Here is a 25,899-nt window from a genome sequence, read left to right as displayed (position 1 = left end):
GTTAACCAGAACTGGACCTAAATTTTAAAGTGGGACCTGAACAACAATGTGCCCCGACCAGGTATCGAACCTGGGACCCCTTCATTGATGTTGTTAAGTCAGGAGTGTTACTTTTCCAAAGTTTGGGAATTTTTATGGTAAAAAGGAGGGTAAGAATTGACATTATAGATAAAGTCTGTAATTTTGTTAATTTTTGGTATACTAACTAATTTTGGCCTCCTAATCACGAATCTGTTGTAAAAACCGGGGGTCACGTCTGGAAATTGTACATTTTGATGAAACATTGTTCGTTAGTCCTAAAAACCATCCACGGGTAGCACCACAAACCATTGACGTTAGCCCCAAAAACCATACATGGGTAGCCCCACAAACCATTTACGTTAGCGCCAACAACCATACACGGGTAGCCGCACAAACCATTCACACAAGGTTAGGTTAGGCCTGTTAGGTTAGGTTCTATTAGCACTCATTTCACCCTTAAATTCATCGAAAAAATAGGTTTCGTACTAAAATTGAACATCATAAATCATTTTCTTGTAACACAACGGCGTGGTTGGAAACAATGACAGGAGATTACATTTTCGTTCGTAAAACTACGCATATACACCTATACATATAAGAAAATTCAATAGGCTTTTTTTTCAAATTTCAAGACGTGACCCCCGTTTTTTTAGAACAGATTCGTGATTAGGAGGCCAAAATTAGTTAGTATACCAAAAATTAACAAAATTGGAGACTTTCTCTAGGTAATTGTCTGTTATATCGGAAACACATTTCTATCGGATATTTTCACTTTTAAATGGTTTGTACTTACCAATTATGTATTGCGGAACATAGTTGAAGGTGCCATTATGCTTTTTACACGAAAATAACTTCGATTTTTCACATTACAAGTAATTCTTTTGGGTCCTTCCTTTCGTTGTGGAACATACAATATGGCGCGCACAGCTGTAGATCATCATGCGTCCTGCTTGTGTTTTGTCAATTTGGAGTGGGTATGCAGTGTTTCAACCTTCTTAACCGAAAAATACCTACTTTCGTGTTCATTATGTCATCACAAACCATTGACGGATAGCCCCTCAAACCATTGACGGATAGCCCCAAAAACCATTCACGATAGCCTCACGAACCATTTCTGGCAAGGTTAGGTTAGGTTGGGTTAGGTTAGTTAAGCAGTTAAAAAATAAAAAAATAAAATTCTGGTAAAAAAAGGCATGTTTGGAAACACTGGCGAGACCACATGACTGCGCCATCTGCAGGCACATAATGCAAACAACGGCATAATGTTGTCGCTTTGCACAAAATGCAAGTTTATTATATCAAAAGTGCTTATTTCTTGTTGTGCAGCATTCTACGGTGAGAAAATACCTCCAAGAACTTTCAAAATACTACAGAAACTCATTTCCGTATGCAGTTTCGGTAACACTTTACTATAGCGGAGACGGATTTCTTAAAATTTACAGGAGAAAGTAAATGCGCAAATCATTTTCTGTAGCGTTGTTGATGTCCGGGAATGTAGTTTTGATCCATTTTAATGCGAATGCATTTGCTTTTCTACGAAAATCTATTTCCGATGCGCTATTGCTGCTGCCACCATTTGCTTTCTGCACGAGAGAACAATACGCTCTCGTATTGTCCGTATATGCTAAATTGAACGAAAGGAGTGCTAATGGAACCTAACCTAACAGGCCTAACCTAACCTAGTAGGCATACCTCGTCCCCGTGATGGTTCGTGGGGCTATTGTGAATTTTTGGGCTAAAGTCAATGGTTTTTGGGGCTACCCGTGGATGGTCTGTGGGAAATAAGGAACAACAGTAAGTACTCGTTAATGTAAGAAATAGACATTATTTTCGTTAGAAATTCATTATTTCACCTAAAGAAATGTTCCTCAATGCAGAATAGTACATTAGCAATGTAAAAAATTGCGAAATAAATCATTGATAGGTGTCTCCGGTAGAGTAAAGTAGTACCGTAGTTTCTTCTGTAAAAATGTGTCTCCGATATAACAGACATTTACCCTTTCTGTATATTGTCAATTAGCTCCAAAAGGAGTGAAAGTAGTCTGTTTTACTTACGCACGCGATTCTTTGGGATCAAATGCTGGAACTACTCTTACATTATGCAAAACATTGAAATATGTCGATTAAAAAAGAGGTAAATATGAGATATCGCCCGGACGGATTTCTTCAAATTTACAGGAGAAAGTACTTACTGAAATGAGTTTCTTTAGCATTCTGGAAGTTCTTGGAGGTATTTTCTTTCACGGAAAGTAAAACCTTCGTAGTTTAATGCTGCCGAACAAGAATTAATCACTTTTTACGTAAAAAATTGGCATTCCTGCCACATTATGCCATTGTTTCCTTTGTGTGCATGCAGATGGCGAGAGCGTTGAAAGTCACGTGATCTCTGCAGTGTTTCCAAGCGTGCCTTCTTTTTACGAAAATTTCTATTTTCACTGCGCTTTCTTTTTTCGATGAATTTAGGGGTGAAATGAGTGCTAATGGAACCTAACCTAACCTTGTGTGAATGGTTTGTGGGGCTAGCCGTGGATGGTTTTTGGGGCTAACATCAATAGTTTGTGGGGCTACCCATGGATGGATTTTGGGGCTAACATCAATGGTTTGTGGGGCCACCCGTGGATGGTTTGTGGAGGTAAACATGAAAAAAAAAATCGAAATAGTACGTAATTTTCCGTCATGAAGGTTTGAAACACTGCTTACACACTGAAAATCGACAAAACACAAGCTGGCGCGTCATGACGTGCGATGATCCATTACGAGTGCATGCCATATTGTCTATTACACGAGCGGAACAAGTAAGACAAATAATCAATCGTAATATGAAAAGTTGATAGTATTTTATGGAAAAAGGCTTAACTTCACCTAAAAGAATGTTCCACAAAGCAAAATAGGTAAGTACCAGTGGTAAAATTAAGGAAATAAATGAGTGAAAGGTGTCCGGGCGTTATCGCATATTTACCAAAAAAGAAGTTCGACGTAGTTCTCGAGGGAGTACAGTAGGCCAACGGACCCGCTGTATCATTTGTAGTCTTTGTGTAATAAATTAAGAATAGTGTCACAGGACTATAAGGACACTCTACATGAACATATATGTAGATAAAATGCAATATAATTTTCAAGAAGGGGGAGGGAGGGATTACTGTCGATCACCAGCCCCACACCTAATCAACCTAACTTCCGTAAATGTAAAACGCCAAGAACACTTAACTGAACTAGCCTAATCGCGAAAGCATTCCTGAAGTTGAACCGTTGTGAGCAGTATGATTTCGAAGAAGTTTCTTATTCAAAATTACTAGTGGCCTCCAACGTATCAATTCAACTTGGCTTAAGTGATAAACATGCACTCTTACCTGCTCGAATGAGAGCAACAAGCAAAAAAAATTGTGTAGTGTTGCATATCACAGCTTCCCGGACTTTCTTCTTCTCCTCCGTGGGATCAGTACGGTCAGTAGCCGATTGAATTCTTATCATGATTGCAACCTGTTAATACAAGTTTAACTTTCCTGATTTGGCCTTTTTAAGGGCAAAATATTACACTATAAAAAATAACAATTCTCTATGTACACAATCATTCAAACCCCTTGCACATTACGTACAGGTAGTACAAGCTGATGACACCTCAATATGGACACGACTGCAGTTGGCAGAGTTTAGAAATGAAGGAATGATAATCTGAAATAACAACTTATAATTGCATGTACTCTAAAACACTACTACACATGCAATTACCTTCTGTACATAAAAGAAGTATTTATAATGTTTCGAAACCGTTTTTAAACAGATGAATTAAACCATGGACTAATCGTATAAAATTTCATGGAAGAATGTATGTTTGGACAAGTCGATTAGTCCCACACTGCACCAATTTTATACTTACGGCAATTATTTATTATTTTGTAACTTACTAAATCATACAACAAAAATGTTGAGAGATAAAGCTTTGTAAAACTTGATTATGACATTTTATATTACATGTAATCGTAAAATGAAAATATCCGATATACGAAGGGGAAAATGACGCCTTCAGTGTATGGCAACAGTGTTCAAGTTGAATAGACCAATCCGAATGAAGCCTAGCAGACGTCTTGGCGGCGACCGCGTGTGCAATTCTCGATGTGAATATAAAGTAAAAAACCCGCAGTTTTTCGTGTGATAGTTAATTGTAAGTCAATAAATCGACACATGTGATTATATGATAGCGTTTTAAGTACCGCCGACAATATTTTTGATAGTTTCAATAAATCTTTACATTTTCAAATCCGACCTGTCAAGTCTTAGTTGTATCTAATGTAATTATTATAGGCTATAATGTGTTTATTTTTCAGGTATAATGTTAAGGTCTTGTCTAACGAAAGACAACTACATTTGCAATACGTACAATTTTTGGTGCTATAGCTTGATGCAGACTACCATTTTTGGTACTACTTTACTATACCTGAGACACCTATCAATGATTTATTTCGCAATTTTTTACATTACTAACGTACTATTCTGCATTGCGGAACATTTCTTTAGGTGAAATAATGAATTTCTAACGAAAATAATGTATATTTCTTACATTAACGTACTTACTGTTGTTCCGTATTTCCCACAAACCATCCACGGGTAGCCCAAAAAACCGCCTGTTAGGTTAGGTTCCATTAGCACTCCTTTCGTTCAATTTAGCATATACGGACAACACCGGCTTATAGCAGCAGCAATATCGCGTATTGTGCTCTCGTGCAGAAAGCAAATGGTGGCAGCAGCAATAGCGCGTCGGAAATAGATTTTCGTAGAAAACCACATGCATTCGCATTAAAATGGATCAAAACTACATTCCCGAACATCAACAACGCTACAGAAAATGATTTGCGTATTATTATTACGTACTATTATCGTATGAGGGAAACACCTACGAATCATATATTTCAGACTTCTTTACATTGCTAACGTGTTATTTTCGAATGTCGAACATTTCCTAAAGTGAATTAATGCATATCAATGTCTATTTCTTAGATTTAGGAGTACTTACTGTTACTTGTTGTTTCGAATCTGTAACACATTATGGCCGTGATAGCGTACTGGTTTAGGGGCCGTTCTGAGAGTGTTTTGTCGATTTATGCAGTGTTGCAACCTCGTTCACCGGAAAATATCTACTTTCGTGCCCGGATTTGAAATTATGCTAATACGTCGCAGACCATTGACGTTAGCCTCACAAATCATTGACATTAGCCCCACAAACCATTGACGTTAGTCCCACAAACCATTGACGTTAGCCCCAAGAACCATTGATGTTAGCCCCAAAAAACATTTTCGGAAACCACACGGAACATGGCACTCTCGCGCAGAAAGCAAATTGCGGGAGCAGAAACAGCGTGTCGGACAGAGATTTTCGCAGCAAACAACAGGCATTCACATTAAAATGGATCAAATCTACATTCAGGAACTTCCACAACGCTGAAGAAAGTGATTTCCGTAAGTAGTTTCTCCTGTAAATTTGAAGGAATCCGTTTCCCTCATTACGATAATGTTACCATTCTTTATGTTTGTGACAAATATTGTAACTATATTGTTTTCTTCTGCAGAAATAGTACAATGGAGTCGAAATACACATTGACACAAATAGTTGTTCACAATTTTCATTTGCTTTATTCACAGACTAAGAGCTTATATGAGATGGTTTTGTACCATTGGTGTTCTAGTAATCATTGCCTTTGTTGACAATGTCGTTTGATTTCTTATACATCACATTGTGATACAACAAATTCGGTACACATGTTTGAAATTGACGGCACTAATGCTTGAAGAAAGGGGGGTGGGAGGCTGGTATCCCTCAGCTTAGCACCCTCTCAACTGTCTCATTGTCACCATATTAAACCATGGAAGCATCCCCCAACTAGCCCCAAGATTATACCCATCCTCCTCCAGGTAACATTTTCCACTTCAAGTGCTGGAGGGCAGAATGTGGAACATAACACATGTGCAATTTTTACATGGTTTGATTTCGATTTATGTTAACAGATGCTGTTGAGTTTTAGCAATTACTTCCTTCGTGTTTCTTTGACACTGGTTTTTCACTTCCATATACTTCTATATAATCAGGTTTAGTTTCCTTAACATTTTAATAATAAACCTAAATGCTTTCGTGGTTAAGTTAGTCAGGTCAGATTCGGGGTAAACTTTCCGTATCCGGATTTCTTAAAATTTACAGGAGAAATTACTTACCGAATGCAGTTTCTTTAGACTTGTGGAAGTTCAGGGAAGTGTTTTCTCACATCGTTCATTGCATTTTGCCGGTAAATCATGTATTTTTCGATATAAATGTGTGACCGATGTACGAAAACTCTTGCATCCATTTCCTTCCAGCTGGATGTTGCCTATGTGTGATGATGTAATCACGGTCGTTAGAATAATATTCCCAAATGCTTTCTAAACTATGTTCTAAATTACTTCATCTCACTAGTCTATGATACTTACTGTCGCTTCTATCAACATGAAATGCCTTGTCTATGGGGAGTGTGTGTGTTTCTGTAAGCTAATTTTTAAGGGTACCAGTTTCATAGATCGGAGACACGTTAAAATAGGATATTTTGTGTTTCGCATGGTTCGTACTTACCAGTTGTGTATTGTGGAACATAGTTCATGATGCCATTATGCTTTTTACACGATAACAAACTCAATTTTTCACATTCTGAGTGCTTTTTTTTATTCCTTTCTTCGCTTCCGGAACACACAATATGGCGGGCACATCTTGACATGTGGTGGGTATGCAGTGTTTCAACCTTCTTCACCGAAAAATACCTACTATCGTGTTCGTCACCAGTGGAAATTATACATTATGCATGGGTAGCCGACGGATAGCCTGGGTAGCTGACAAATAGCCCCACGAACCATTCACGGATAGCCCCACGAACCATTTCCGATAAGGTTAGATTAGGTTTGGTTACGTTAGGCAAGCATAGTAAAAAAAAAGGGGGGTTTGAAACACTGACAGGGGCTTATGTCATCAAACGTATGCAGCATCCGGTTGTCGTAGGGCAAGCCAAATGGAAGCAATGGCAATTGTGCATCGGTGAGATATTTCTTTTAAAAAATACATGATTTCGCAGTCAAATATATTCCACGATGAAAGAAAATACCTCAACGAACGTTGTAAACCTTGGAGAAACTTATTTCCATAAGTAGTTTCTTGTGTAAAATTGAAGAAATGTGTCTCCGATGTATGAAACTGTTACCTTTTTAAGTTTTATTTTTTAACAAATAACTTTTTCGAAATCCAAACAATAATCATTACTTTAAGGAAGGTTCAAATTCCACGTGACAATGATTGCCAAAATTCTACAATAATTAGTCTTTCTGCTCGGAGAATTTGAAAAAAAATCATTAAGCAATCAAAACTTACCCGTTTAACCCTGGAAAGCTAACGTGTCCTGTGCCAAACTTTATAGCCAATCATTCGTCTGCTGGACTACTGATTTCTTCAGAATTAAAACACAGCCTAAATTTTGCAAGAACTATTTTATTTACTACAAAATTTAGTATTTACTTCCAAAATACATAATTGGAATGGCAGAATTGTGAAATTACATTTTTTTAAGTCTCTTGTGCACTCAAAGCAACACTTTGACTAGTGTTCACCACACATGGCTTTGGAGCAACGACAGTAGGAGAATCTGGTCATCCTAATCTTTCTTGTGGAACAGAATGCACAAATATTTCTTCCTTGTTGTTGTTGAGCATCTACATTAGTTTTTGTCATTTTCACATTCAGCATGATAACAAAATTTTACGAAGTTGCTGTAGAAGTTCTGGTGTACGAAGACACTAAAGTTTCGTCCGCCAGACGATGCCAATAATACCAAATTAATACCAATACTTCCCTGTCAGTGTCTCTGATCCAAGTGAAGGTAGACCGGGCAGGGAGCAGAAGATTTTAGTGGAAGGGGGTGAAACAAGAAAACTGCCCCAGACAATGCCTTAGCTTTGTAGGGTTAATTCTTTAAGTATGCTACATTTTTTGCAATGTGAAAATCTTCGCTATAACTCGGAAAACACCAAGTCGTGATCCTCCATCGGCCTTACTGTATCTCTGAAATACAACTAAAATGATTTATTTTGTCAGAAACGATTAGGTGTACGTATGTTTCTATGCTTCTCAATAGCTTCTTCCCTCTTTGACTGAATACAGATGACCACAGTTTGTGCCTGGTGCCCCGTCATGTCTGAGCTTGGTAGGGTGTTCGTGTGTATGAGATACAGAGCAACTGATTTCGCTTGGGTAGCACAGTCTGCTTGTAGAATGGACTGGTAGGATCTTCAAAAATGCTGTATTCATTTGTTCCATGTCCCCCAAAAGTGATGGTGAATGCAATGAATGTCATATCATCAGTGATAATGGTGTCGCCAATTGTGATTGATAATGCAGAGGTATGAGAAGGTAATTCATGCACTGAACTGGAATATTCTGTTTACCACACTTTCGTGTCCTTACCTCACCCCTCTTCCTGCTGAAACCGCAACACGTGCCATGGTAGACAGTCGAAAACTTGGCACATCTTTTTCCCTCTTCTTGTCTTATCAACAGCCCACCCTCCTCTGGGTATAATTGCTACATGTATATGAGGGAGGAATGAACACACACACACACACACACACACAAAAAAAAAATAATAATAAATAAATAGGGAATGAACCTAATACAAGGTAACCAAAAAAGTTCTTGCTGTTCTAGAGCAGTGATAAACAAAGAGCAATACAGTGGACAGTGATGGTACGTACCTTTAGGTTTCGAAGTAATCTCCATCAGCATCCAACACCTTTTGCCAACGTACCTGCAGCTGCACAATACCCTGGTGATAAAACTCGGCGGGCTTGGATGCAAAGGAGTCCGTGAGCGCATTCCACAGGTCTCCCTCATTTGCGATGGATCTCCCACGGAGGTGGTTGTTGAGGGAATGAAACCAGATTATGGTTCGGTGAATATGGTGGGTGGCACAATGTCTCCCAGCCAAGTTGCTGAAGGGTCTTTGCAACATGTGGCTTGGCATTGTCGTGCAGGAACAGCACACTCGTGCGATTCACCAATGCAGACTCCTTCTGCCGCAATGCATGGTGCACCCTTTGCAACTACTGAGAGTAGAGGTCAGCAGTGATGGTCTGACCAGGTGAAAGGAGCCCGTAATGCACCACTTGCTGACAATTCCACCATACAGAGAGCATAACCTTTCGTGGGTGCAGAGGTGGTCTTGAGGTGTGAGGAACAGGGTCACGTGGCGACAACCAATGTCTGGTATGCTTGGGAGTGTCATAGAGGGCCCACTTTTCGTCACCAGTTAGCAAGTGATCAAATATGGGTGTGTTCAGGTACCGAATGAGCAAGGACAAACAGGCTGTCACTCGTTGTTCCTTGTTGGCTGCCGACAATGTGGGGGTACCCACTTGCTTAACTTGTATGACTTCCCTATCTCATGCAGGTGCAGTCTGACTGTTTCAGCGGAAACATGGAACCTTTCTGCAAGTTCGTCACACGTTAGACCACTGTCTTCCTCGATGGCTGCTTTCAGGGCTTCGTCATCCAACACATGTTGTCGTCCACTGTGAGGTTCATCCTAAAGGCTCACATCTCCCGAACGGAATTTCTGGAACCATTGCCTGGCAGTGCGTTCGTTCACGTCATTCTCCCCAAATACCTGGCAAATGCGGCAGCTGACAGGCCCACTTTAAAGTCATACACCAAACACACACGAACCAGCTGCTTCGATACCTCCATTACTCTTCAACAGTGACTGCTGTGTGTACACAACGTGCCTGTATTATTGACAGTCGGTGGTCAGACTAACTCCCGATCGCTTGGCAGGCACGTGCGTCATTTCGTTTCCTCTCTGTGAGCGCATGATTAATGGGACATCAAAAACGGCAAGAACTTTTTTGGTTACCTTGTATTTTGCCACTGGAAAAATACTCAATGGAAGAACCTCCACCTTCGCCACACTTTCTCCCTATTCTTTTTTAGGGGTGGGTTGGGAGTGGCAAGATGCTTGGGAACTCTGAACTAACCCTTCTTTGTAGGTGTCCCCTAGTTTTATGGCTGTGGTTTTCTCTTGGAATGGGGAAATGAAGGACTGTTATAGCTTGGCAAAGCCTGTATGATGTCGATTGCAATGAATGACAGTGTGACACATGGAATAGCGTCATCTATGATATTTAGGGGTGTGCGGGATCCCAAAAAGTCAGGACCGGGATCTGGAAAAAAAATTTCTCATCCTGATCCTGACTTCGGGAAATGAGTTCCCGACTTTTCGGGATCCCGAGCAGTCGGGAAATACCGAATGGTAATTTTAAAAAGTTGTTAATTCTCGATGTTTTCTGCATTGTAAGTTTTTGGATCTTATCGGAAATTGTTAGTTTTTATTCCAGAAATGCAAAAGCAATCAGTTAAGTGGAAAATGACGTGTAGAATTCGAGATTTCCTGAGCTTCGGGAAATTTCAAACATTTCCTGTCTTTGAATTTTTCCTGTCCCGAATGTCCTGATTAAAAAACTTTCCCATCCCGATTCAAAAAATTCTGTCCCTCACACCCCTAAATATTATAGATGATGCTAAAGATATGTCTTTAAGGTGCTTAAGAAACATTGTTTGCAGGACTAAAATAAAATAATGTGATAATTAAATAGTAATCATAAATATATGACAGAAACTGTACTTGTATTTCACAGATACAGTGTGACCAATCATATTACTTTTCTAGTAACCGATGAAGGTTTAAAGGATTGACAATAGAATATCCAAGGTACTACTTACGAATGTACCATTATCACAATGGACTGCTCAAATAAATAATACGAAACAGATTTTGGAAGAACCTGAATAATTAATTAAGGTGCTTTGTGATATATTTCTCCTTGGTGTAGGTAAAGATCCCTATGCATGTAGCACCGTGCCATGAAGGCACATGCAGAGCCCACACATTCTCGATCTTAACCATTTTGCAGGTGATATATCAACACCATGCTCCACCCCCCCCAGCATTGCCCCCAGATACCCATTGATTTGAGGCTAGGTGAGCCCCATAGCCACTTTATGCAGGGACAAGGATGGAAAAATTCTGACCTTAAATCACCCACCCTAGGAATCAAACCCATGTCTACCGCGTGCGAATCATCAGGCATCAGGATGCCATACAATAAGCCACCTCCGACCTGGAGACTTCTGTTTCTTCATTCTGCCATTTGCTTTCTATTGTCTGACCCATCATACGAGTCTCATCCAGAAAATAAAGACCGTTTGGTTATACAAAATGAAAAACACAATATTTATTGGAAAGAAACAATTCTGTTACATACCTTAAGCTTCCTTCACTTCTCTACATAATCACCTCTTACATTTAAACATTTGTCGTATCTGGGCACGAGCTTCAGAATTCCCATGTTATACTCTTCTGCCGCCAGTTCATTAAGCCAGGTGGTCACTGCATTCAAACAAAAGACCACTCGCGCATTTCCGCCAAAAGGCACTACGATCACTGCAAATCATTATTGTGAGACTCTAAGCAAAACGGCGAGCCATCGAAAACAGGAGGCAAGGAATGCTTTCTGAAGGAATTGTGCTTCTGCACAACAACGTCCGCCCTCACACTGCTGGTGCAACTCAAGAATTGCTGGATCAATTCGGACGGGGATTTTTTGATCATCCACCCTATAGTCTGGACCTTGCTCCTAGCGATTTCCACCTTTTCCCTAAGCTGAAAGAGTTTCTGGCCGGTAAACGTTTTGCAAGTGATGAAGAGTTATAGAATGCAGTGACCACCTGGCTTAATGAACTGGCGGCAGAAGAGTACAACATGGGAATTCTGAAGCTCGTGCCCAGATACGACAAATGTTTAAATGTAGGAGGTGATTATGTAGAGAAGTGAAGGAAGCTTCAGGTATGAAACAATTGTTTTTTTTTCCAATAAATATTGTTGTGTTTCTGATTTTGTATAACCAAACAGTCTTTATTTTCTGGATGACCTTGTATTATCCAGTGACACTCTGGCATGGGTTGATGGCGATGCACATTGGACCGACATTGCAGTGCCTGCGCTGCATTTGGAAAACAGGGAAATGTTAGGGAATTTTGCAGATCATCTGGAATTTACATGCATTTAGGAGTCTGCAAGAGAAAAAATAACCACCCTGCACGTCCACACAAACTCCCAGCGACGCACTGATGCACGAAACACCTTTTCTACAATTGTATAAATATAATTCTTCTACAATTGTAGAAAAGGTGTTTTGTGCAGCGGTGCGTCGCTGGGAGTTTGTGTGGACTTGTAGGGCGGTCATATGAAATAAGGCTAAGTGAAACCTGTGATGGATTATGTGTTACTCTGAGGTTGGGTTTACATTATCTGTAGAAGTTTTGATAGATTATGTGTTACTAAGTGTTAAGTTTTCCATTCTCATTATTGGTTTGATTCTAATATCTGTCTCTCACAGAAATGGATTTCAACTTTATAATCACCCTGTATATTGTTGCTTTTGATGTGTACATTGTGTGTATTGTGTTGTGTACATTGCATGTATGTTCTTTATACTGTAAACTGTCTTTTACACTGTCTTTACAGTGTAAACAACAGGGACAAAAATATCATGTCACAACTGAAACACTTTGCATCACAACTGTAACACTATGTGTGTCACAACCGTAACACTAATTTTAAATAGTAACAGCATTTTTGTTTATATTATGTTTGCACACATGGCCACTATTGCTTTTGATTATATTACACATGTTGCAAAACAATACTGAGTACGGAATCTCTTTTATTCTAATTGAAAGGTTAATTTTTGTTACGGTTGTGACATGCTAATTAGTTTTTTCTAAAATGAATATTATTTGCCGTGAAAGTTGAGGCTTTGCAATTCCTTTAATAAAAAACACACCACCTATGTCCCTAGCAACTTAGAAGATCAAGTCGGCCATTTTGGATTGCAACACTTGCAGAAAAAACATGTTGCCAGATCTGCATCTAATATGACAATTTAAAAATGTCAAACAAGCTTTCACAGATATGGCCATAGTATTGACATTTCTTGATTTTTTTTTTTTTTTGCCATATTATTGAAGTAGATATGCCATGCTTTAATTTGATACATGACATGTGCATATTGAAAATAATTTTTTTTTTTGTTTGGTATCACTTCTCAGGATTTGCCCTACAGCTAACAGCAAAGATTAACAGTAGGCAAATTGTCCTTCACATTTTCATTCTTTGCAATTCTACATTTCGTGTTGTTCTTAGGAATGTAATTCTGTTGATTCGGAGTATATGTTGTCCTTTGCTTATTAACATTATTTCAAAACAGACTGATTGAAAATAGTTATGGACATTTCGCCTACTATTTCTTTTGCCACTCTTTGTACAATGGGATGCACAAGTATTTCTCAGCAATTTGTCCACGACCATTTTTGTTAATTTTTCCATTCATTTGTACGTCTACCAGGTGAGCCGGTTAATAATTCTTAATTTTGTCGCTGGATGGTGCATAGTGTCAACTGTTACGTCAGTGTGTTGCCAGGACAGTACCTGTCAAAACGCCGTGGATGTGCAACTGAGTGCGAGTGATCGTGATATTGGGTTTGTGTGGGAAACATGTTGACCTTCAAACCAAATAAGGAGCATGTGCGGCACGTCCTGCTTTTCTTGTTCAATCAAAAGAAAAACGCGAGTGAAAGCCATCGTATCCTTGTGGAAACGTACGGTGACAATGTCCTAATGTAAGATGCGTGCGAGCGTTGGTTTCGACGATTCAAAAGTAGTGATTTTGACTTGAAAGACAAAGATTGCCCGGGGCAGCCGAAAAAATTCCAAGACTCTGCATTGCAAGCACTGTTGGACGAAGACGATATGTAAACGCAACAACAACTGGCAGAGAAGTTAAATGTTGGTCGCCAAACCATATCTGATCGTCTTCATGGCATGGGAAAGATCCAGAAGGCAGGAAAATGGGGTCCCTCATCATCTGAACGACAGACAAATGGTAAAGCGAAAAACAGTGTGTGAAGTGTTGTTTTCTCGGCATGAAAGAAAGTCTTTCTTGCATCGGATAGTGACTGGGGATGAAAAATGGATCTACTTCGAGAACCCAAAATGCAAAAAGTCATGGGTTGACCCAGGACAACCTTCAACATCGACCGCAAAACTGAATCGCTTCGGAAGGAAGACAATGCTGTGCATTTGGTGGGATCAGAAGGTGGTGGTGTACCATGAGCTACTGAAACCAGGTGAAACAGTGAATGCCATTTGCTACCATCAACAACTCATAAATTTGAACCATGCATTGATCGAAAAGCACCCAGATTGGGCGATAAGATGCAGAAAAGTGATTTTGCAGCATGACAACGCCTCATCACACACAGCGAAAGGCGTCAGACACACCATTTCTGCACTTGGCTGGGAATTCTTGCCCCACCCACCATACTCACCAGACTTAGCCCATTTGGACTACCACTTGTTTTCATCGATGTCTCACTCTCTTTCCCAGCAACCCTTCAACAATTACGAAGATGTCGAACAATGGCTTGCTGACTGGATCACCTCAAAATGTGAACGATTTTTCTGGAAGGCAATCCACAATTTGACGGATAGATGGGAACAATGTATAGCTAGGGATGGCACATACTTTGAATAAAGCATTTGTTACCTTTCTCCCCAGATACACTTGTTTTCTTTCGGATCAATTAAGAATTATTAATCAGCACACCTGGTACGTGGACTCTTCTGGAAAGAGTAAGGATCTAGGTTACCGTTAGTGTTCTCAACTTATGCTTTACACATTTTCCCTAAGATATATATCCGTTGTATCTTTACTTTCCTGACACGCGTCATATTATTACAATTATTATCTAAGCTTTTTGAAAAAGGGAAGAATAGGAACTGTAGGTATCTCTTATTATGGAATGCAACAGATAAAAATAAAATAGCTGCCCCAGGTCATAATTGTAGTCTTCTGTATTAGTAAGTATCCTATTATACATAATATTTTGTCACTGGTTTGATGCAGTTTATAGTAAATTTGTTGTAGCCTACCTCCAATGTTGTTCTTTTTGTCAATGAAAACCACTACAAAGTTCAAAGTGTAGCAAATAATTTGGCGTGCTCTCAGCTTCGTTGTTTACTTTCAACCGACGTTGGACAAAGACAATGACACCTTTGAATCACAAGCATTATACCACATTTGGTACATAATGTCATGTTTCCCTGAGTTTGCAGATCGTTGGCATTTCTAGCAGAAACTGCATGGTGTTCCTGCTGTATACAGATTGGTCCTTGCATTGGGGAAGCAGAGGTCAGGTTGTGCATAAGATACATGAGAATTCACAAATTCAACATCACTAATCAGCATGGCCGTAGGCAGGAAAAAATTTCGGTGGAGGTTCATTCATAATTGTTCCCATGGGCGTCGCCAGAAATTTGAATAATAGAAATAATAACAATAATTGTACAATAATAATTAGAAATTTCATAATAATAAACAAAAATTATTCCATAATAATAATACTAATAATAATAATTATTATATTATTGTTATATCCTTGAGGGGGTCTTACTCAATCCAGCAGATGAGTGAATATCAAGCACAAGTTTCTTTTTGTTTTGTTTTTTACGTTTCATACAGTGTGTACTGAAATGCACAATAATTATACTTCGTCATTAAACTTTAGATACCTTCAAGAGAAAAGCTTTAAAAGTTAGATGGAAATTTTAGTCATAAAGCTTTTGTTGTTTGACTTTAAAATTAAATTTTTGGAATTTTGAAAAGTGTGGAACCAGTTATTCTTTTTAAAAACTTAGCCTGGTGCATGGATTGTAACCTCAATCGCGAACGTAATGCGCTACGAAACTGGAGGTACTAGGTTTGAACTCCTATCAAGGGGGATTTTCGACTTTATCGGACAGGGAATTTAAAAGCCGGAAAGGGAATTTTGGGACAATCATAAGGGAATTTTCAGTCTATATTCCTTGTGACGCAGGAGCAACACTGGAAAGATGACAACAGAAGTGAAAATGGTGGGGTCGCGGGTGGGCTACGATTCTGAGAATAAATCCTGTTTCACTCAAGTTTCAGAATTCCAAGTGTATGAAAATTCTATCTCGATCGTTTCAACATTGTCTCCATGTATTTTTGTGATGCTTCGAAAAAAAAAATTGAAAATTTGTTACAGATTTTGTTTTCTGAACTTCCATTAATCCAACATGTCAGAAGTTTCGGGGGGGGGGGGGGGGGTGGTTGAACCCTAGAAACCCCCCCTCTAAATACGGCCATGCTAATCAGCACCACGCTTACAAAACAAGCCTCTTGCAGACACACACAAAATACGTAATAACAGCATCTACGTAAGTGCCTCTGCCTTCCATTCGCTCCTCGCTGCTTAGTAGATGAATTTTCCCTTGTTTCTCATTGGCACAGACACTGTCAAGCGATCGCTAGCATGAGAAACGCGACAGGTTTTAACAAACTCTGTATAAGTTACCATAGTTGCCGACAAATGGAAGACTATACTGGAGTCGTTTACCAAGTGTGTGTTATTAGGGACCTGTCTCATATTTGGGTCCTTTACCTTATTCAATTTGTCTTCAACTGTATGAAAGTGAAACAGTCTGCTTCCGTAATTGTGTACAATTGTAGTACTTTTTCATTTGCAGAAACTAAGGACGATGGTGAAACCAGAGGAAACTTTGCCTTGCCCCTACAACCCAGCTCATCTCATAAGACGCGAGAGATTTCAGTACCATCTAGTGAAATGCCAAAGGGTGGTAAGTATTTTTGCCTTATTTTTTAACTCCTTTGTAAAATAATCCCCATTCATATTACCTTTATGTACATTTTGATTGCCCTTTACTGTCACAACAAGTAAATATAGGGTTGAGCCGATACCGATGTATCAGTATCAGCCAATACCAGTGGTATCGGTATCTGTAAGTATCGGTTGAATTTTCTTTGATTTTGAGTGGCTAGAGTAATCAAGAGAAACAACTCATTTGTCTAGATTTTTCCCTTTCAAGGGTTTGTTCACCCTTCCTTGTGACAGGTTGGGATCCTGCACAGGAATTCCATGTACATTTTTGATGGACCCTCCTGATAATGAGATGACAAGGTCAAAGACAGGACTAAAGTGAAAGCGCTACTCCCGAACGTGACATTGAAAGCATGTAACTTCCTGGTGGTCAACGCTATGTGGAAATAAAAGAAATCATTCATTGCCAATCCTTGCTTGCAAACACATGGGGTAAGAATGTGCATGTTTTCAAAATCAGCATTATTATCATGCTTGACTCATTCCACAGTTCTTGGGAAAGGAGCGAATGCGACTGTGGGAAGGAGGGTTGTGGATTTTCTTCATGTGCTCTACCATTCTGTGTGACTGCTGCCTGATAACGACACTGCAGTGACTTGATTTTATTGCGAAGGGCAGAGAATAATGGACAGGAGGGCATGTACAGAGGCTACCAAATGAGCATTAAATATATATCTGTGTTTGTATTTATTTTTACATCGTTTTCCTCCCTCAAGGTTAAGCCAAACAACAAGATTATTGTTTTGATGAAATTGGGGACATGAAATGAAGCAGGTGATTTTTTGGTGTAACTGTAACACTTTAAAAAGGCTTGCAACATTTCAAAAAGTTCTTCTTTTATTGCAACTTCTGGGTCTAGAAAGAAGTTCACATAAAATGTTACAAGACAATTTAAGGTGATACAATGCAACATGGGATAATTTGCGCATTATTTAATGTCATTAATAGAATGAGATGTGATGAGTCTTAAGACTCAATAACACCTTTGTTATTTTAAACTGGAATTATACAAGTATTGGTATTGGCAAATGGTGGTATTGGCTGAGCCCTAGTAAATATGATTGTTGGCCCTTGGTGGCTGAATATCTGGAGGCCAGGACGACCAATTTTGCCTCTGAAGGTTATTGAGTCCCAGACAGTGCATTCAAGTTCTTTTATCTATTTCGTCATCAACCCTTGAATGCCCAGCTGCTACAAATGTGTGAAGATTTATGCACAACAGAAATTTGTATTTCAGGACACAAAATGGTTCCTTAGCAACACACCATAAAGGTGTTGTGATGATCGAGCAGTATGCGCCTGTGCAGTAGCTCCTACAACATGGCTGCTCCACTGTTGACTTGCACCGTGGAAGAGCAACGAAGTGTTATTTGTTTTTTGTGATCATAGGGAGTGAAACCTTCTGAAATCTACAGCAGAACAATACTTCAATACAGAGGGAGGATGTATGAATGGGTGGAAAGATTTAAAGACTGAAGACGAAATGTTAGTGATGAACACCGGAGTGGGAGACCAGTTTGCATGGCAACTGACGCTGTGAAACAGGAGATCAGCATGTGAATCCGTTAATTTAGTACACTCTCCTCTGACTTGAACAATTGTCTCCACACTGAACCTTCATTCTGCTGTAGATTTCACAAACTTTCATTCCGTATGACTACAAAAAATGAATAACACTTCGTTACAAGTCAACAGTGGAGCGGCAATTTTGTACGATTGATTGATTGATTTGGTGTTTAAGTCTACTTTATGCACAGTAAGGCTAATCGGGTCTGGGCCTACAGTTTAAAGTTGGATCCGAAGCACTAAATGCCTCCACCGGGTATCGAACCTGGGATCGCTTTACTACAAGGCGACAACGAACCACTACACCAGAGTGTCACCTCCATGCTATACAAGCTACTGCGCAAGCACATACTGGTTAATCGTCACAACACTTTTGTGGCATGTTCTTAAGGAACCTTTTGAGTCCTGAAATACTAATTTTAGTTGTGCGTAAATGTCCATGAAGTTTAGAATAAAATTCCTGTTATTTAATGACTATACTAGTCACCGTCGTCATTTGGTATGTGACTTTTGGCACATACTGTGATTCAGATAATGTTCGGATATACATGCTTGGATTATTACATGAGTCTTGAGGTATGCCATTAGTAATTAGTGAAGTAAAATTTTATTCTGGCTATATTGGTGGGGGGGGGGGATATACTTTAGATTATATACTGTTGTTATATTACTATGGATTTTTTCTCCGAAATTAGCATTAACAGTTTTATTTGTGACACGCAGAGTATTTTACAAGTACTGAAAGTAATGGGGCAAGTGATATTACTCAAAGTCAGAAACCACTATTTGTATTCTGCCTATGGTAATACATAATGGACCTTGTTGTTACTTTTCCACATTACATGCAGATTGGTCAACACATTTGCACCACCGTAATGGCAGCTGGAAAATACCACTTTTGTAGAAATCAGTTTCGGCATAACGTAACTACCGGCGAACCTCATCCTTCATCTTGCCACCCATCTCGAACAAACCTTGTGATAACAAAAAGTCCTTATGATGTCCTGTATAGCACTGTGTCCAGTGTTAAGATAATGTGCAATTTCTCGTACAGTTATCCTCCTGTCACTTTGGATAAGCTCGTCAATCTGCTCCATGTTTTTGTGCGTGGAAGCTGTTTTCAGTGTGCCACTACGATGTTATCAACAATGCCTGTGTTACCATCTCTCGAATGTTTCACCTACCTTTTTACTGTACTGGAATGCGTGGAGGCATCTCCATAGAAGTTCTGTAAACGCTGATGAATGTCTGCATCTTTAATGTTTCACTAACAAGAAATTCCATGACAGCACGTTCACGATGCCATTTTTCTCCTACCGACAGCACTGACCGAAAGTGTGGATGCACCAGCATGTGGTTCATACAGTGGACAACAGATGGCTGTACTTGCCTTACGTGTGGTTTCAACCAAAATAGTCAAGGTCCGAGAGTAATCGAACAAGGCTCATGACTAGAGACCAGATTTTAAGGGGAAAAGTTTGCTAAAAAAAAAAAAAAAAAAAAAAAATATTGCCTTAGAAAGGACTATAGTTTATTTTTGCACTCCACTAAATATTTTATCTTAAATGAAAGCACAATATATACCATTCACAAATAAAAAGGGATACATTAAATTTTCGTTTGAAGTAAAGTAAAAAAACGCAAGAAAATGGACATTTAAAAGCATATTTTTAGTGGAATGCAAAAATAAAATTTTTCATTTCCTTTTTTTGAAGATAAAGTACAGTGAATAATATTACCATCCATTTCGATGAAATCTTCCTTGAAACAGTTTACCACGATCTTTAGCTTGCTGCCTCTAGTACCTTGCTTCGCCATTTCACTGATACTCAATACTGCTTTCACTGTCACACAGTAATGTTAAAACTATTCCAAAAAAAAACTTCACAATAAAAGTCTAAATCTAGCAGATAAGTACACTTGCAACTGAACAGACATGTCGCTTACAATGCATTTGTTACTGCTTAAGCCCAGATCGCACTGTTTCAACAATCGCTGCAACATACTCCCAACACTCATGGAGGGAAGTGAAGCTAGATGGCGCTTGTTCTTTCTTTCCTCTAAGCTGGAACAAATAGACCATTGTTGAATTTTTTGTTCAGGGAAAAAATAGTCCTACAAAATATTTGATATCTTGTCAATAAAGGGATCAAGCAAGATGTTTTTTTAAAAAGGGGGAGAAGGGAATGTACGCTGAAAAAGGGAAAAGGAGTGAAGTTAAAATCATGTAATCTTTTAGGAGGAAGATAATTATCAACACTGTTGTTATTTATTCCATGAGTCATGTTGAAAAATAAAAAAAGAAATTCCCTTTAAAATGCAGTCTCTACTCATGACTTTCAGTACGTGCCTTGTACATATGTATGCATAAAACATGGTTATCTTTCCCTTTCAGAATAAGCCAGTTAATGAGTTTTCAATATGTCCATTGGAAGCAACCCACAGAGTGCACAAGCCAGAAATGCTTCACCATGTCAGCAAGTGTGACAACAGGAGTATAATTGAGAGGCATATGTATTCAAGTAAGTGACATTGTCATCATTTTGTGCTAACATTCTGTATGTTCCTTTCTGGCATTTTGTACAGGGTGTCCAAGAAGTCCCTTACCCCAATCTGATTATGTAATAGTAGAGGATGATGGATGTTCTCTGTGTGTTTAAGGGAGGCATATGCATGCAAGGGGGGGGGGGCAATTGCCCCCTAATCATGGACGTTGCATATTTTTTCCAGGGAGGGGCAAGTAAGGTATTTTTTCCAGTGGGGGTAAACCCCGTAATAGTGTTGACCCCTGTAGAAACATGCACAAGCTAACTCATAGTGCACCATTATGAAAAACGTATTATGTATGTGAAACATATTTGTGAATTATACAGTATGCATTCCTCAATAATTGAAGGTAACAATGTTTATGCTGGGGTGTCATCACCCCTACCATTTGTTAGGAAAAATATATATAAAATGTAGTGCCCACGCTACAAAGCCAGATGTTCTACCTAGTAAGGCATGGACATGCAATTGTGTTAGTGGTGGCCGCGGTGGCTCAGTCGGTAACGCGTCTGACTACCATGCTAAAGGTCCCGGGTTCGATCCCCGGCCGGTTCAAATCCGGGAACTTTTCTAACGGTGGAAGCGGCCCCGGCGCACACCCAGCGTCGAATAACATGGGTACCTGGGGGAAACCCTGGGGGGTAAAGGCAGTCAGGGGCGTGATGCTGATCACATCACCCCCACTCACGACCGGATCAAGAAAGTGTGGGGCGTTACCCCCACACCCCCTATACGCCTTCATGGCGTGGTGCTATGCACAGGGGAACACTTTACCTTTTTTTTTGCCATCTGATATGCCATTTCGTCAGTTCCTCGTTCATCCTCATCGTCGTATTTACCCTTAGAGGCACAAAAGAGACGTGACATAACCAAAGTAGAAATAGATTTGGAATGAGATAAAATACAACCACCTGAAAATAGTAATGTATTAATAATAGTAGTACTAGTAATAATAATAATGTCCTAGCACAATTGAGTAGTGTTTGGAATAATTTCACAGTTCAACAGCACTTTTCATGGCTGCTGCACTCTACTTCTCCCCTTCATGTTCGATTTCTGATTTTCAGGTAGGTTGGTTATCTGAATGGGAGTTTGCAATAATATTATCACAAAAACTCCACAGTGAAGAAGATCCATTAACCTAATTTTCAATAAGTCTTACAAAATTAAAAACTTATTAGAAGGTAAAAGGTTATGTTAGGTTATTACCGTATTTACTCATGTATAATGTGCACTTTTTTCCAAAAAATGTGCCCCCAAAAACTGTGGTGTGTATTATGCACGGAATAATTCAGACAGCCAACATGAAACTGTACAGGGTCATTACATGATTTTGGGACACTTGCATTGATTTTTCATGTTTACGGAACCCTATCATGTTATATATCATTGTAAAGCTTGAATCCTGCAGTTTCTGAATATGGAAACAGTATTCCATACAAGGTAACGACACTAATGTGAAATGCGGTTGAAATAAGTTCATCAAGAATGAAGAAACATTCTGATTTTTATGGTACTTTGGATGAAAGAAAACGTAAGGAACAAGATAATAAAAATTAAAATGTATTACTGACCAAATAATATGACATACATGGAGTGTGTAATTTCCTTAATGGAAGAAATCTTGTGCTGCTAACTGCTATTTGGAAGGTCCTGAATGTGCCTCGTATAGATGTTACATTAGTCACGGAAAGAGAAAGTATATATTTTGAAAAAGAAGGATTGAGCAATTGAATAGGTATGATGCCGTTCACTCTTGATCAGCATAGCAACAGATTTACAACCTACAACTAAGAAAGCCATTTCTTGAAACTGGATTGTACTGTGCATTATATACGAGATATAATTTTTTGTCACTTTTAGCGATCCAAAACCAGAGTGCGCATTATACACGTACGCACACTATACACGCGTAAATATGGTATTATCTAGTATTATCGGTACCAGTTTAAATATCGGGATTTTGCCGATGACGATATGTCAGTTTCGGTAATTAGCTTCTTGGACAAAATATCTGTAGTCGTGGAAGTGTGTGATGTTAACTGGTGAATTAGTCCAATTGCATAGCCTATTCACACACTGTTTTCCTCTTATGCCATGCAAGCACAGTTCTATAGTATTTGATTGGTTTCTTTTATGTCACTTTTCTGGCCACTTCTGACTTTCACATTCACGAGTAATGCCATGCTGTGTTAACCACTCCACCACACCACGGAGGTTGGCTGTAGTATTTGAATCACTATAGATATTCCAGTGCCTTCATTTTGCTATTGTCATTGTATTCTAAGTTAACAGATTTCCTGCTCGATCTGCTGTTTCACTGCCTCAGTTGCCATGCCAACTGGCCTCCCACTCCGGTGTTCATCACTGACATTTTGTCTTCCGTCTTTAAAGGCAATTTTGCAGTAACTTTTCGATAACAGATGGCAGTATCGTTTGTCATGGCAACCGAGGGCCATGTTGCCAGATCTACTCATTAATCAAGGGTAGGTATTATGTGTCTCGAAAGTTTATGCTTGGTTGATGGTCGCGTTGCAAGCATAACTTCATATATTAAACACTTTAAGGGCATATGTGTGACTGAACACACCAGTACCACGTCAGGTTTTTTGAAAGTAAGATATTCTCTTTCTTGGAGTTGTGTCTCAATAATGTATTGAAAGATTTACATGGGTGGCAGGAGGTTAATAATTATAGCCGTCTGGAAAAGAAGGAAAAAAAAATACATCTGAAAGAAAATGAGCGAGAAGAGATACACATCGCCCGTGATGAAACAATCGAAACAACTTACATTATATGCTCACATAGCTACCAGCAGGAGCTGTAAGTGAGTGGTCAGTGTTATGGCTTCACGTTCTGAAGGATGCGTGTTCGAGCCTGCTCAAAGAAGTTTTTCTTTTATTTTGTAGTTACCAATGAAACTCCAACGTGCGTTTTCAAATCTGCATTTTGACAGTGTAACTTTTTTTTTAACCTTGTGTAAGTATGCACATTCTCGAATACATGGAATGTGGGAAGTGCATACGACATGCATTTTAAATCCATGATTTGACCTGCTAATTTATAAAAAGGTCTTACATTTTTTTCTTCACAAAATCATTTTACACTTGGGGACCAAACATAGAGCTGTTAGACCATACCTACTTTCAGAGTGTCTGTAAATTACATTCCTCTACATTTTAAACTAAAGGTGATTTTGAGTTTGTTTACACAAGTTGGCATTGTCACCTATTAATATGTTTAATTTAATCTGTATCTAAAGATATATTATTCTGGAATCCTAGAATAAGAATGAAACAGACGTTTACTTTTACACAACATATGCATACAACATATGAATGGCTTATTGCAGAAAGGGACCTGAGTCACATTTTTGAGGTATCGGAGTTACAACCTTTTCATCTCCACTGTCGCTAGCAGCATACTGCAGGGGGGCGCATTGAGGGTTGCAAAATTAACTATTCGTTATGCTGAAAATGTGAGCCAACAACGGCACATTTCTTTCTTACACTATCAATATTATACGATTTTTCTTGTTTTTTTCTCAGAATTGTGCAAAAGTGACTCAGGTCCCTTTCTGCAATAAGCCATTCAAATGTAAATTGGGATGATAGTGATTGGCCAAAAAACAATGTGCTAAAGGTGGTCGAAAGAACATTTGTTTCGCTATTGTTATACATAGCCACAGATTTTAAAACAAAATTATAATGATGTGGTTGTTAAGGATTTTCACATTTCACATAGTGACAGTTCCATACACAACAATATGCTTGTATCAATTCTCTATGTCTAGGCTCGTCCTCATGCCTTTCCACATTTTGTAAGAGATTTAATATCGAGTAGTTACTCTCAAAACGATTACATTTTTATTAGAAAAAGCAGTCGCTTCGAAATGTGTAATTAATTTCATTCTAGGCAGACTATTTGGCACTGCACTGAAAAAAAAAAATCTACTTTTGATGAGAAACAAAGCCGCGACCCTTTAACATGTTGGCAACTTATCATACCGACTTGACTATAAATGCATATTTCAACAGTATTTTATTTCCCACTTTGACTTCTGTAGAAAAAAAATATTAAAGAGGTGGAGGGGGTGATGATGTTCTTTCATTTTTAAGGAATGATTGTGCATAGTTAGGGACTGATAAATGTAGTTATGCAAAGTTTATATCTTCTTCTCTCACTAGGCATGTACACAACACCTAAAATTACACAATTTTTCAAGGTGTAAAACAACATAAATCATTTATCATTTTAATAGAAAGAATATAAAGGGCAAACTGCAAGAGACACTTTATGAAATAAGAGCTTCCCACAAGGTTGCTAACATTTCCAACATTAAGTTTTGCATCTGTGTATAGATTTAGAGGCAAGATTTAATAGCACAGCTATGGCTTAGTATAAGTAAATAATCTAGTGATACCAATTCCATACAATACACTAGATTCAAATAATAGACTACACTTAGCATTTATTTTATTTAAGTCTCATTTCATTTCATGGCTTCAACTTTATTAAAGTAATTTGCTATTCAGCAGTTCCAAAATTATTTGCAATTTGAATAAAAAAAATAAAATCATTTGTCATCAAATTTGCAATTAATGTTTCACAGACTTCCATTAGTTTACATTTTATCGTTTAAGATAAAGTGTTGTAGTGGAGATTTGAATCTGAGACGGTTTGCATGGTGGGCAAATATTTCTTGTTCAAGTGCTTACATGTTCCTACCCAATCAAACACTCTCACTGATCAAGAACAAATGGAGCGAAATCACGGCAACAGGGTTTGCTAAAATCTACACCACGGAGTACATTGCAACGAAATGCCACTTCAAAAATCATTAATGTAATCACCAATTTCTGAAGGTACGAAATGTTTTCATTTTTTCACATAGTATTTCAGATGCTTGCGGCTACAGCCTGAAGTTCTTGTTTCATAACGAAATC

General features: G+C 38.7%; 1 protein-coding gene across 2 annotated transcripts in view; it reads left to right on the top strand.

Moving 5' to 3' along the window:
* The first annotated feature begins 4,086 nt into the window (after positions 1–4,086).
* Positions 4,087–25,899, top strand: part of LOC145996867 (uncharacterized) — a 135,030-nt gene continuing 113,217 nt past the window's right edge. For both annotated transcript variants that reach the window (XM_083133413.1, XM_083133412.1), the window contains exons 1-3: positions 4,087–4,183; positions 16,689–16,799; positions 20,802–20,928. In XM_083133413.1, coding sequence (XP_082989539.1) covers positions 16,701–16,799; positions 20,802–20,928 — 226 coding nt within the window. In that variant the 5' untranslated portion in view covers positions 4,087–4,183; positions 16,689–16,700. The remainder of the gene's footprint in view (positions 4,184–16,688; positions 16,800–20,801; positions 20,929–25,899) is intronic.

The sequence above is a fragment of the Lepisma saccharinum genome, chromosome 13, assembly GCF_977018435.1.
Source record: "Lepisma saccharinum chromosome 13, izLepSacc3.1, whole genome shotgun sequence".
Lineage (NCBI taxonomy): Eukaryota > Metazoa > Arthropoda > Insecta > Zygentoma > Lepismatidae > Lepisma > Lepisma saccharinum.
Note: the sequence above shows the minus strand (reverse complement) of the source record. Positions and strands in the feature narration are given on the sequence as shown.